Source organism: Siphateles boraxobius, unplaced genomic scaffold (assembly GCF_051911475.1).
Source record: "Siphateles boraxobius isolate OS27281-9 unplaced genomic scaffold, OSU_SipBor_1 48, whole genome shotgun sequence".
NCBI classification, from domain to species: Eukaryota; Metazoa; Chordata; class Actinopteri; order Cypriniformes; family Leuciscidae; genus Siphateles; species Siphateles boraxobius.
In genome coordinates, this window is record NW_027509119.1 from 10497283 (window position 1) to 10510291 (window position 13009).

The 13009-nt window shown below is 45.5% G+C and overlaps 1 protein-coding gene across 8 annotated transcripts in view; it reads right to left on the reverse strand.

Moving 5' to 3' along the window:
* Positions 1-2348: 2348 nt before the first annotated feature.
* Positions 2349-13009, reverse strand: part of myom1b (myomesin 1b) — a 62945-nt gene continuing 52284 nt past the window's right edge. For 5 of the 8 annotated variants that reach the window (XM_077201956.1, XM_077201958.1, XM_077201953.1 and 2 more), the window contains 2 exons: positions 6314-6776; positions 5868-6184 (listed from right to left, as the gene is read on the reverse strand). In XM_077201956.1, the coding sequence (XP_077058071.1) occupies positions 6009-6184; positions 6314-6776 (639 nt within the window). In that variant the 3' untranslated portion in view covers positions 5868-6008. Of the gene's footprint in view, positions 6185-6313; positions 6777-13009 lie in introns of all 8 variants that reach the window. The other 3 variants (XM_077201960.1, XM_077201959.1, XM_077201955.1) reach the window with 3 other exon arrangements.

Here is a 13009-nt window from a genome sequence, read left to right on the forward strand (position 1 = left end):
GCCAGTTAAAATAAATTGTTTCATAGTTTTTGTGTGTTTAATTCATAAGAGATTACATCTGATGAGTGATTTGAGTTTGAATCAACCGGAGTTGTCTGTACATGTGCAAATTTTAATGTTCAGTTAAAGTATTGAAAAAGGTGTTCTGATTAATATAGAAAGTGAGCAACAGTTGGAGAATATGATTAAATTTCTTGGTTCTAGTAATAACTGTAGCTGCTACATTTTAAAGCAAATTCATGAATTAGCAATTCGCTGTAGAAATAGAGTATTTGCATAATGTTGTGCTACAAAAGCTGTTCTTAAAAGAAAATGAAAACCTGGAGCAGTATTATTAAGTGAAAAACAAAATAACTGAGGTGTTGCAGTTTTGCTGATTGTCAGTGATATATTAATCACTCAAGTGTTTGGATGTATATTTTATTTAATCACAAATATAAACATGCAGATTACATTTTTCAAAACATATTCATGTGAAATTAAATTCAGTGATATTTAATAAATCTTACGCTGTATTAGTCTAGTACTCAATTAAATGTTAAGGTAGCATTGCTTGTATTGTCACCTCCCTTATAATTGATTCTGCTTGTTTTATTTTGCAAGCTGCTGGCTAAATCGTTTGCTAAATAAATGAACATTAATGAATATGTACTGCAAACTAAACAGTGCACTCCTTTTACGTGTTTTTAGCAACAGACCTAGAGGACATGACGCTTTCACTAGGTGGATGGTACAATGAAAAGTAGGTGTTACATTCATAACTTAGCTTAACTTTTTTTGTTCTTTTTTTTTTTTGAATAATGTCATTTTGTGCATAATAAGACCAGGAATATGTAGTAAAAGTAAAAAGTGTCCATTTTTATTTCATGTTGACATCAAAGCACTATGATGCCACTTAGGAGACATGGTGATGGAAAAAAATATGAGAAACTTAGAACTTTTCCCCCCTAGGAACTTTGACTTCTCTCGCACAATTATTGCATTCCTCCTAGAAACTTTGCCTTCTCTCGCAAAATGATTGTGTTCCCCCAAGAAACTTTGCCTTCTCTCGCAAAATGATTGTGTTCTCCCAAGAAACTTTGACTTCTCTCGCAAAATGATTGTGTTCTCCCTAGAAACTTTGCCTTCTCTCGCAAAATTATTGTGTTCCCCCAAGAAACTTTGACTTCTCTCGCAAAATGATTGTGTTCTCCCAAGAAACTTTGACTTCTCTCGCAAAATGATTGTGTTCCCCCAAGAAACTTTGCCTTCTCACGCAAAATGATTGTGTTCCCCCAAGAAACTTTGCCTTCTCACGCAAAATGATTGTGTTCCCCCAAGAAACTTTGCCTTCTCTCGCAAAATGATTGTGTTCCCCCAAGAAACTTTCGCTTCTCTCGCAAAATGATTGTGTTCCCCCAAGAAACTTTGCCTTCTCTCGCAAAAAAGATTGTGTTCTCCCAAGAAACTTTGCCTTCTCTCGCAAAATGATTGTGTTCCCCCAAGAAACTTTGACTTCTCTCGCAAAATGATTGTGTTCTCCCAAGAAACTCTGCCTTCTCTCGCAAATTGATTGTGTTCCCCCAAGAAACTTTGCCTTCTCTCGCAAAATGATTGTGTTCCCCCAAGAAACTTTGCCTTCTCTCGCAAAATGATTGTGTTCCCCCAAGAAACTTTGACTTCTCTCGCAAAATGATTGTGTTCTCCCAAGAAACTTTGCCTTCTCTCGCAAAATGATTGTGTTCCCCCAAGAAACTTTGCCTTCTCTCGCAAAATGATTGTGTTCCCCCAAGAAACTTTGCCTTCTCTCGCAAAAAAGATTGTGTTCTCCCAAGAAACTTTGCCTTCTCTCGCAAAATGATTGTTCCCCCAAGAAACTTTGCCTTCTCTCGCAAAATGATTGTGTTCCCCCAAGAAACTTTGACTTCTCTTGCAAAATGATTGTGTTCCCCCAAGAAACTTTGCCTTCTCTCGCAAAATGATTGTGTTCCCCCAAGAAACTTTGCCTTCTCTCGCAAAAATGATTGTGTTCTCCCAAGAAACTTTGCCTTCTCTCGCAAAATGATTATGTTCCCCCAAGAAACTTTGCCTTCTCTCGCAAAATTATTGCATTTCTCCTAGAAACTTTGCCTTCTCTCGCAAAATGATTGTGTTCCCCCAAGAAACTTTGCCTTCTCACGCAAAATGATTGTGTTCCCCCAAGAAACTTTGCCTTCTCTCGCAAAATTATTGTGTTCTCCCAAGAAACTTTGCCTTCTCTCGCAAAATGATTGTGTTCCCCCAAGAAACTTTGCCTTCTCTCGCAAAATGATTGTTCTCCCAAGAAACTTTGCCTTCTCTCGCAAAATGATTGTGTTCCCCCAAGAAACTTTGACTTCTCTCGCAAAATGATTGTGTTCCCCCAAGAAACTTTGACTTCTCTCGCAAAATGATTGTGTTCCCCCAAGAAACTTTGACTTCTCTCGCAAAATGATTGTGTTCCCCCAAGAAACTTTGACTTCTCTCGCAAAATGATTGTGTTCCCCCAAGAAACTTTGCCTTCTCTCGCAAAAAAGATTGTGTTCTCCCAAGAAACTTTGCCTTCTCTCGCAAAATGATTGTTCCCCCAAGAAACTTTGCCTTCTCTCGCAAAATGATTGTGTTCCCCCAAGAAACTTTGACTTCTCTTGCAAAATGATTGTGTTCCCCCAAGAAACTTTGCCTTCTCTCGCAAAAAAGATTGTGTTCTCCCAAGAAACTTTGCCTTCTCTCGCAAAATGATTGTGTTCCCCCAAGAAACTTTGCCTTCTCTCGCAAAATGATTGTGTTCTCCCAAGAAACTTTGCCTTCTCTCGCAAAATGATTATGTTCCCCCAAGAAACTTTGCCTTCTCTCGCAAAATTATTGCATTTCTCCTAGAAACTTTGCCTTCTCTCGCAAAATGATTGTGTTCCCCCAAGAAACTTTGCCTTCTCACGCAAAATGATTGTGTTCCCCCAAGAAACTTTGCCTTATCTCGCAAAATTATTGTGTTCTCCCAAGAAACTTTGCCTTCTCTCGCAAAATGATTGTGTTCCCCCAAGAAACTTTGCCTTCTCTCGCAAAATGATTGTTCTCCCAAGAAACTTTGCCTTCTCTCGCAAAATGATTGTGTTCCCCCAAGAAACTTTGACTTCTCTCGCAAAATGATTGTGTTCCCCCAAGAAACTTTGACTTCTCTCGCAAAATGATTGTGTTCCCCCAAGAAACTTTGACTTCTCTCGCAAAATGATTGTGTTCCCCCAAGAAACTTTGCCTTCTCTCGCAAAATGATTGTGTTCCCCCAAGAAACTTTGACTTCTCTCGCAAAATGATTGTGTTCTCCCAAGAAACTTTGCCTTCTCTCGCAAAATGATTGTGTTCCCCCAAGAAACTTTGCCTTCTCTCGCAAAATGATTGTGTTCCCCCAAGAAACTTTGCCTTCTCTCGCAAAAATGATTGTGTTCTCCCAAGAAACTTTGCCTTCTCTCGCAAAATGATTGTGTTCCCCCAAGAAACTTTGCCTTCTCTCGCAAAATGATTGTGTTCCCACAAGAAACTTTGCCTTCTCTCGCAAAATTATTGCATTTCTCCTAGAAACTTTGCCTTCTCTCACAAAATGATTGTGTTCCCCCAAGAAACTTTGCCTTCTCTCGCAAAATTATTGCATTTCTCCTAGAAACTTTGCCTTCTCACGCAAAATGATTGTGTTCCCCCAAGAAACTTTGCCTTCTCTCGCAAAATTATTGTGTTCCCCCAAGAAACTTTGCCTTCTCTCGCAAAATTATTGTGTTCCCCCAAGAAACTTTGCCTTCTCTCGCAAAATTATTGTGTTCCCCCAAGAAACTTTGCCTTCTCTCGCAAAATTATTGTGTTCCCCCAAGAAACTTTGCCTTCTCTCGCAAAATTATTGCATTCCTCCTAGAAACTTTGCCTTCTCTGCAAAATTATTGCATTCCTCAGAGAAACTTGCCATTTGCTCGAAAAATAATTGCATTCCCCCAAAAAACTTTGTGTTTGCTTGCAAAAGTTTTGCATTCGCCCGAGAAACTTTGTGTTCTTTCGCAACACAATTACATTCGCCAGAGAAACGTCTGTGTTACGTTACGTATATAACCCTGGTTCCCTAAGAAGGGGAGGTAGACGCCACGTCTGCTAAAGACGCAATGGTGAACGTCATCAGCATAACCAGTGTTTGAACCATGAGCGACAAACATGCCAATTTATTGCCTGTCCATGACGGCACAAGTTAAGCACCTGTAAGTATAAAAGGGTGCCTTTAATACATGTCATCAACTCTTTCATCTGAAGGAGACTTGCAGGCAAGCCCTATGCATGGCAATGAGACGCAGTGTCTCGTTCCTCTTCCTAGGGAACCAGGATTAAATGTGTAACCTAGACATTCCCTTTCCCTAAACAGACTTTAAACGTGAACCTGTGATAGACGCTGATAGCGTTCACATGCGCATTAAGAATTGATTCTATAGTTATGTGCGTTTGAATATATGTGCGCAGGTTTGTAATTCCTTACAAACCATGCCTAAACAAACTACTTGTCTATAAATTTTGATGCAGAATTTTTATTTTATCTTATCACTCTTAAATTGTGAATATGCACAAACATAGTGAGCATAGCATGAATGCATGATTGTATGCTCTATAGCCGGGGTGTCCAATCCTGTTCCCTGGAGATCTACCGTCCTGCAAAGCTCCAAACCTGATCAAACACACATGAACCCACTAATTAAGATCTTCAGAAACACTTGATAATTACAGACAGATGTGTTGGAGCAAGGATGGAACTGAAATCTGCAGGTAGGTAGATCTCCAGGAACAGGATCGGGCACCCCTGTTCTATAGCAAGGGGAGTCCCGGCCTTTACAACCTTCCTCCCTCCCACACGGAACAGGAATAGCCTTATAAGCCCCCAAAAGCAGAGCTCTAGGAATAATGGCTAAGCTATGTCAGCTTCTTCTAAATAGATACAGCTCTTAGGGAGAACCAACCAAAGGGAGAATATCACTGTTATAAAATGGGATAACCTAATACTATTTCACTTCCGAATGAAAAAAGGAAGCAATAAGAGCAGGATAAATGCTAGCATTGTCCAAACTTATTGTCGCCCAGCAGCATGGTCTCTGCTGGATCAGAGGACGGCAAAGACAGTCCATCCTGATCCAACTGATCACTCAAACCCATTACAGAGGAATGAGAAAGATCAATCCCTCCTTCATATTCTGGCAGCTTGACTTGTGAACCCTGTGACTTTAGCCTTTGTTGTGTCTCAGCGAGAGCAGGACCACAACCATGAGGCGCAGAAGCATGTTCCTGATTCCTCGAGGAGTGGGCTAAGAGTGTGCGGAGCTCTCGAGTGCTAAACGTGCTTCACTCCCAGAAACCTAGTACAACGAGGCACACACTTCCTGAAGCATTGCTTGGTTCCATTGTTTCATTCGCCTTTACCACTCACTACACAAACAAACAGCTCCTGAAGACAAAAAAAAACATGACAATGTGTATTAAAAACGGCCTTTTATACTTGAGTGCGCTCCGCTTGTGATGTCATGGACTGTCGTCAGCCAATAAATCGGCGCAGACGCAGCAAAGAAGTTTCACTTCGAAAGGGAACTTTGCATTCATTCACAAAACTATTGTGTTCCCCGAGAAACTTTGCGTTCCTTCGTAAAACGTTTGCGTTCTTACAAGACACTTTGAATTTTACTTGCGAAAGCAATGAAGTAGTTTTCCCTCCCAAAAGTTTTAAGAGTGAATGCAAAGTTTGTTGGGGAACACAAAAGTTCTAAGAGATTGCAAAAGCATTGAAATATATATATCCTTCTCCTATCTAATTTGTTTACCATCACTATGTCCCTTTAGGGGCTCCGTAAAGCCCTGATGAACAGATAGTTCTCATCAAATAAACTTCCAACACAGACTAACATAGTTACTATCCCTATACCAAGTGCTACAACATAAATACAGTTAAACCGTGTCCTCATGCATTTTTAATCATCTTTCGTTTCACACACATTTCAATCCTCGTTTTCAGTTTCAAGAGCTGCTGTAGTTTCCTCTGGGTTGGGCTCCGGTTCGGATGAAGATGCGGTTTCCGGTGCAGTTGTAGAAACAGGTACATCAACATGGTCAGTGTGATGTATGGGTTCAACCGCCTCTTTAAAAGTGGTATTATCTGCTTTAGACAAAGAGTCTGTATGAAACAAAACCTGTAAATTACACCTGCCCCAACAAACAATCACTTTCACACACAAAGCCACATATTTTTTGTCAGGATGCATGTAATAGATTTATGTCTGTGTATTTCTGCACCCTTTCTCACCTTTCAGCATTGCTGTTATCGTCTTATCGTCCATTGAGATATTTGCAGATTTCTCACCTGGTGTGGGAGTGAAGGGTTGAGGAGTGGATGTATTTGAGATTGAGGAAGTCAGATTAGCTGGGTGTTGGAGAAAAGGGGTATCTGAGGATTGGTTTTCAAGGGTTGGGGTACCTGGGGATTGATTTCCTGGGATTTGAGTTGGTGGGGTTGATGGAGTTGGCATACCTGGGGTTTGATTTTCAGGGTTCAGGGTATCTGTAATTTTATTTTGGGAGTTTGGATTAGCTGGGGTTGGTGTTTGAGTTGGAGTGACTGAGGTGGGTGTTGTGGGAATTGATCTGGTTGAGGGCTTTGTTGAATGACAAGTGGGTACATGAGTCCCAGGTCCAACAGTCACGTTTCCATCTGCATCAGCCAGATATGACATCACACCATAATCACCCATGTTTTCAATCGCATTCAACTGGCAAGAGCAAGAGGCACAAATTACACGGATGTACATATGCAATCAATCATGATTTCTTGATTAAATACTATAAATGATCAATCCATATTACCATGAAAGTGTCAGTTATTTTGGGGTAGTGAAGACCTAGTATTTATGTGTGTGTGTGATCTAAATAATATCACTTACCAAGTTTACATAAATATAAAAAGTTGAGAAAATTATATTATTGCAAATCTCACCCTACTTCTGTGTTTTTATGAAAAAGTGTCAATCACTGTTATTGAGAGTTGTGTGAATATATAACCGAACCAATAAACTATAATGTTAGGTGCAAATTATTTACATTTTCACACAAGTAAACTATTTCCCGGTTTCACAGATAAGGCTTAAATTTAAACTTAAGGCTTAAAAAAATGCATGTTTAAGGTGTTTAACCTGAAAGCAACTTGCACTGTCATATCTTAAAATATGTCAGTACCATTGTTTTTGTCTCAAGATGCACATCAGTAATGTTTTTTTCTAAGGCTTATTTATAAGTTACTTAAATGTCCTAAATGAACTAAGGCCTAATCCTGGCTTAATATAAACCCTGTATGTGAAACCAGGCCTAAAACTCTTACTAAAGGCTGCTTAATTTTTGCCTTGAGTTACAGTTTTGAGTCAATACCATTTCCCACAAGTCAGAGCCAGTCTGCAGATTTCACTTAAAATAGTGTAGTGTATATTGGGCAAAGATTTTTTTTAGCTTCAGACTGTAATGCTATTCAGCCAGAGGAATCAAACATGTTGGATTGTTATTTTGATCTGATCTCATGCGTCTCCTAACACAAGTTTGTTGTTGGGAAGTTAGGAAGAACTTGAAACTAAGGTAGTGTGTGATCAGTTGTTTAGTTTAGTGTATGATGATTTTGTCTTTAACCATTTTATTAAGTGAGATGCCTAGTGTTTCAAAATCTGTTCAGATTTGAAAAGTCGTGTAGTGTATTCCAGACTTTATTCCCCCAGATTTTCATGACTTGAATTTAGAGATGCACAAATCAAAGTGTTTTTACATTGTAAGTATGTTACATGTTTTTAAATTTCATACTCTAGATCTAATCTAATTATCACATGGAATCAATGTTGATGCCATTGAAATTCTACAGCAGAGCAATAACATCTCAGATCATCATCTAGCCTTGTGTTACAAATCTGTTAGATCTATCACTTCTGTCACTAAAGATTGCTTTATTTATAATATTCCTGATCAATTTCATCTCCTCAGCATCCCAGATAGCTTAGAAGCACTCGATATTGCGACAGAACTTTTGACTCTCTCTTTTCCAGCACTTTAGAGACACAGTCTCTCCTTTGCGCTTAAAGAAGATTAAAGAAAATAGTTCAACACCATGGTACAACAAGTACACTCAGGCCCTTAAGAGAGCAGCCAGAAAAATGGAGTGCAACTGGAAGAAAACAAAACGTCCTGGTTGCGTATGCAACCCACCGTTCCCTGAAGGAGGGAACGGAGGACGTAGTCGACGCGACTGAAATGGGATCACGCTAGGGAGCCTATCATCTTCGAGTACTATTGAACGAGCCAATGTAATTGGCGTGCGTGATTCGCATCACACACTCCGCCCCCGCGGCGCGGGTATAAATACGGAAGTGGATGCACGCACTAGTTGCTTTTCGCTGAGGAGCCGAGAGTAACCCGGGGTCAGCGGTGGTCCAGCGGTAGTGGCAAGGGGACTACGTCCTCCGTTCCCTCCTTCAGGGAACGGTGGGTTGCATACGCAACCAGGACGTTCCCTTTCAGTCGATAACGTCGGACGTAGTCGACGCGACTGAAATGGGATCAACCATTGAACACGCCACTAACGCTGCCACCTTCCAGTGCCTAAACCAAAGCCTCCTGATGCCCCCGCAAACTTAAGGCGGAGAAGGACAGGGCTTAGGCCAGGGAAGTCACTGCTGTTCCTACAGGACCACTGGGAAAGCGTTCCCCGTACGTTGGAAGGAAGGGACGCTGCGGAAGCCACATCCAACCCGAGGGAGGAAATGTGGAGAATACACATATGAACTGGGCGGAAACCGGGCAGTCTAACATATGGAATGTCACTGGGGTGGCTCCAGCCTAAGACGGGGGGAGACACACCGGACAGTGACGGCAGAGAGACTCTGCCGAGGGAAGACACGGGCTCACCGCAGGGAGCCGTATCGTGGAAGAATACACATATGGGGTCACCGAAGGGACCGCAACATATGGACCCAGCCTAACACAGGTTCCACACTGCTTACGAGTGGTAGGCCTAACACCAGACGTTCCGCACGTCCGACGTCGGAGGGGTGTGGAGGAACTCAACAGGGTTCAATTTTAAGGGAACTCAACTGGAGTAGAAAGGCGCACGTATCCAGTCCATAGGAGGGGAATGGCGCAGCAAGCCGACACTTGAACCGGGCTCACGGTGAAACTGGCTTCATGAGAAGGGAGCCCACGGGAAGCAGCGGTTCAACTAGGTGTCGTCCAGCCCCCAACTCTAGAATCTGTTTAGCAAAGTATATCGTCAACGCCCAGGCGGAGCACTTTACACTCATCATAGAGGAGCTCAACACCTAAGTGGACATGTTGCATCTCGGATCTTTGCCGAAATGAAGGCAAGCACTAAGTGCAACTTTGCATGGAAACAGCCTTCCCTCTCTGCTGAATTCCAACAGATATTTGAAGAGCTGGTCTGAGGTCTATGACTTGCATTCTGTACACGTCCAAGCGAATCGGACAGAGAAGCCAGGGCTGGATCTGCCTCCTCCAGGGCAGCGCTTGCAGGCTCACCACCTGCTCCTATTACGGGAGAGGTAGGAACCTTGGGCACAATCCGAGCCGGGGTCTCAGCTTGTGAGAGTTAGCCGGCCCAGACTCCAGGCACAATACGTTGACCGAAAGCGAGCAAGTCCCTACCCTCTAGTAGAGACCACGCGAGCAGGAGAACTGATATAACAGAATTTTTAACTCACTACCCGCAGTGGCTCAGGGGCGGTCTCTGCAGTGCAGTCGCACCAGGGACAAGGCCCAAGAGGATAAAGAGGGACACAAGGATTTACAAGACCTTGCTTCTCAGGAACCTGACGATCAGAACGTGCTTCTGCATACTTCTGCAACACGATGAGCGTCGTTTAAACACCGAGGCAACATCATTTTGAGGGTGATTTAGGAAAACAGCCTACTGCAACCCATTTTGCAGGAAAGAGAGCACTGAAGTGATCGAAAGCTTTCAGGATCTCCTCAGGGGAGAAGACGCACTCAACGACTAGGTTCCACTTCTAAAGGCGTAAGCACGCTACCCAATTCTAGGGGGTGCTCGCAGAAGTGATGGTAACTAACACATGTTCTTGTGATAGCCACCTGAACCTCCGCGTTCGGATGTAAGACCGCCCGGAATCTCCGGGGGAAGAACGCGTGTGCCATCGTGCCCCGTCCCCGAATCCAGGGGAAGTCAGGAAGGCTGTTGAAGGGAACCAGGTCTAGTTGGGCCAATGAGGGGCAACTATGAAGACCTGTTCCTCTCCTGACATGGCACGTAGGTGCAAGTGACGGGCGCAAAAGACAGGAGCATTGCTCAACACAACATGTGAAGATCACTGGGCTTCAGGAGCATTTTCTGCTCAGCACTTGGGTGTGACAAGTTCACTGAGCTTCAGGAGCATTCCTGCTCAACACCTGAGTGTGATAAACTCACCGAGCTTCAGGAGCATTTCTGCTCAACACTTGAGTACGAAGAACCTCACTGAGCGACAGGAGCATTTCTGCTCAGCACTTGAGTGTGACAAGTTCACTGAGCTTCAGGAGCATTACTGCTCAACACCTGAGTGTGATAAACTCACTGAGCTTCAGGAGCATTTCTGCTCAACACTTGAGTGCGAGGAACTTCACTGAGCACCAGGAGCATTTCTGCTCAGCACTGCGTGTGATGAATTCACTGAGCTACCTGTGATGGACTCACTGAGCTACAGGAGCATTGCTGCTCAACACCAGAGTGCGATGAACTTCACTGAGTTTCAGGAGCAAATCTGCTCAACATGAAGAGTGATGATTTCACTGACTTGCAGGCGCAAGGCGACCATGAGTCGCAGTCACTTTTAGAAGGCTCACTGGGGTTAAACGCATTTCTGCGGGCCCCTGGGGCCGCTGAGTCCCAGTGTTTGTCCAAGGGTAGTCCGCTCGGTTTACCCAAACACTGGCGGAAAAATAAAACCGGGGGGGCAACTGAGCGGCCCCGGAATGGTCATGACCCAGCCGGACCCAGGGGATGGAGTCTCCACTTGCCCTGGCTATAACTGTCGTGAGGCTCGATGGCGGCACGATTGAGTAAGCGGGAGGAGTGGAATAAGGCGCCCTCAGAAGCGTCTGACTCCAAGGAGGAGGTGACGGGTGAGTTTGTGACATGCAGGGGAAGCTTGCGCAACGGTCGCAATGTCTAACAACTCGAGGCACGAATGCCCGTGTAGTCGGGGGTCGCCCAGGCCCCCGTTAAAACACGCCCTTTGTACATGGCCGCTCTGTTGAAGAGGGTTTGGCAGCAGACCGGGATGAACTATAGTCACACAGGGTGAGCTGCTCTGCCACGGTCACCTCGGGACTCGATCGTGAAGCTAGCGCTGAAGCGGTCACATATGGAGGGAGCCAAAGGCTGCGACTACCATATACCCCAGGAGCCTCTGAAAGTTCTTTCAGTGGGACCCTTTCTCACTTCAACACCAGCTGAACACATTCTCATTGGAGAGACATGTTGGACCGAGTACCTCTCCAAAACTAGAAAAGAGATACTCAGCCCGTGGGCGAGATTACTCTCTTCCAGTTGACCTGAAGACCCAACGGGCTCTGGAGCACTCGAGGGGAAGGACACTGTACTGATACTCCACCCTTAGACGCAACACACAGGATGGCCTGCGGTGCGGGAGGTAGAGATCTGAAGCACATGTCTTTCAGGTCAAAGCTGCAGACCAATCTTGGGCCAAGATGGTCACGACCCACCACCTAGTAGCACGAAGAACGAGTTTACAACTGGCCTTCGTACCGGCTGGAGGAGCGGCTATATCAAATCCTTCGCCAGCAGGATAAGATAAGCACGCACAAGTCAGGAGCACTGCTCAACACTCGGTGTGATGAATATCACTGAATTTTCAGGAGCACGTCTGCTCAACACCTAATGTGATGACTATCACTGACTTGAGCGGGGTAGCCGAGCCTGAGGTGGGGCAGCAAAGTAGAGAGAGTGGTGTTAGTGTGCTGTGCAACACTTACCTGTCTCCACAAGCGGCAGGGGGCGCGTGAGAAGGCGGATGACCGGGTCCTCGAACGCACCAAGCTGCCTGCTGGCGACCAAGGGGGAGCTGAGGGGTGTAAGGCTATACAGGGTCACACCCACCAGACTGGCCCTCTTGGGACCCAGGAACAGATGAAATTGCTCTTTCTTTGAAGTGTGGGTACCGCTTGCTCCGCTTTTTTTTTTTTTTTTTTAGGGAGCCAGCGGCGGAACAGACACACACACAAACAAAGGCTCCACCCGGCCCTCACCCGGGGGGAGGGAGTGATCGTGCCACTCCAAGAGCATCTCATCCATTCCTGGGCGGCCCGCTCCGGAATGCTTTCGCTGTCGCTTGCCACCTGGCTTGGCAGCGCCTGGAGCGGGCTGGGCGTCTCTACTGCGGCCGGCTCCCTGCTGAGGCCTGGGTGGAGGCTGCTGCGGAGGGCCAGCAGGAGCGGCGGCCGGAGAACGCCCACGGCGACGAGCAGGCGGAGGAGCTGCCACCGGCGGCGGGTGGAGGCAGCAGCTGGCCACCGGGGCAGGATGTGCCGGATGACCTCCGTCTGCGCTTGAGCGGCAGAGAACTGTTTGATGCAGTTCTCCACCGCGTCGCCGACCAGCCCAACCTGGGAAATTGGGGAGACCAGGAACCGAACCTTGTCCGCATCCGCCATACCAACCAGGCTGAGCCAACGAAGGCGCTACTGGACCACCAAGGTGGACATCGCCAGACCGATCACGCACGCTACGACACCCGTACCCCGGAGGGTGAGGTCGGATGCAGTGCGGTGCTCACCTATGAGCGCACGGTCTGGATTACCCTCGTGCATGCCATGGGTGCCCTAGCCTGCAGCAACGCCATGGCACGCAAGAGGAAGGGGCTTGCCCACAGGCTTTGTAAGCTCTGCCCGTCGGAACGGACGAAACTCACAGGCCTTAGGGGGGAGACGAGGATCCCCCCAA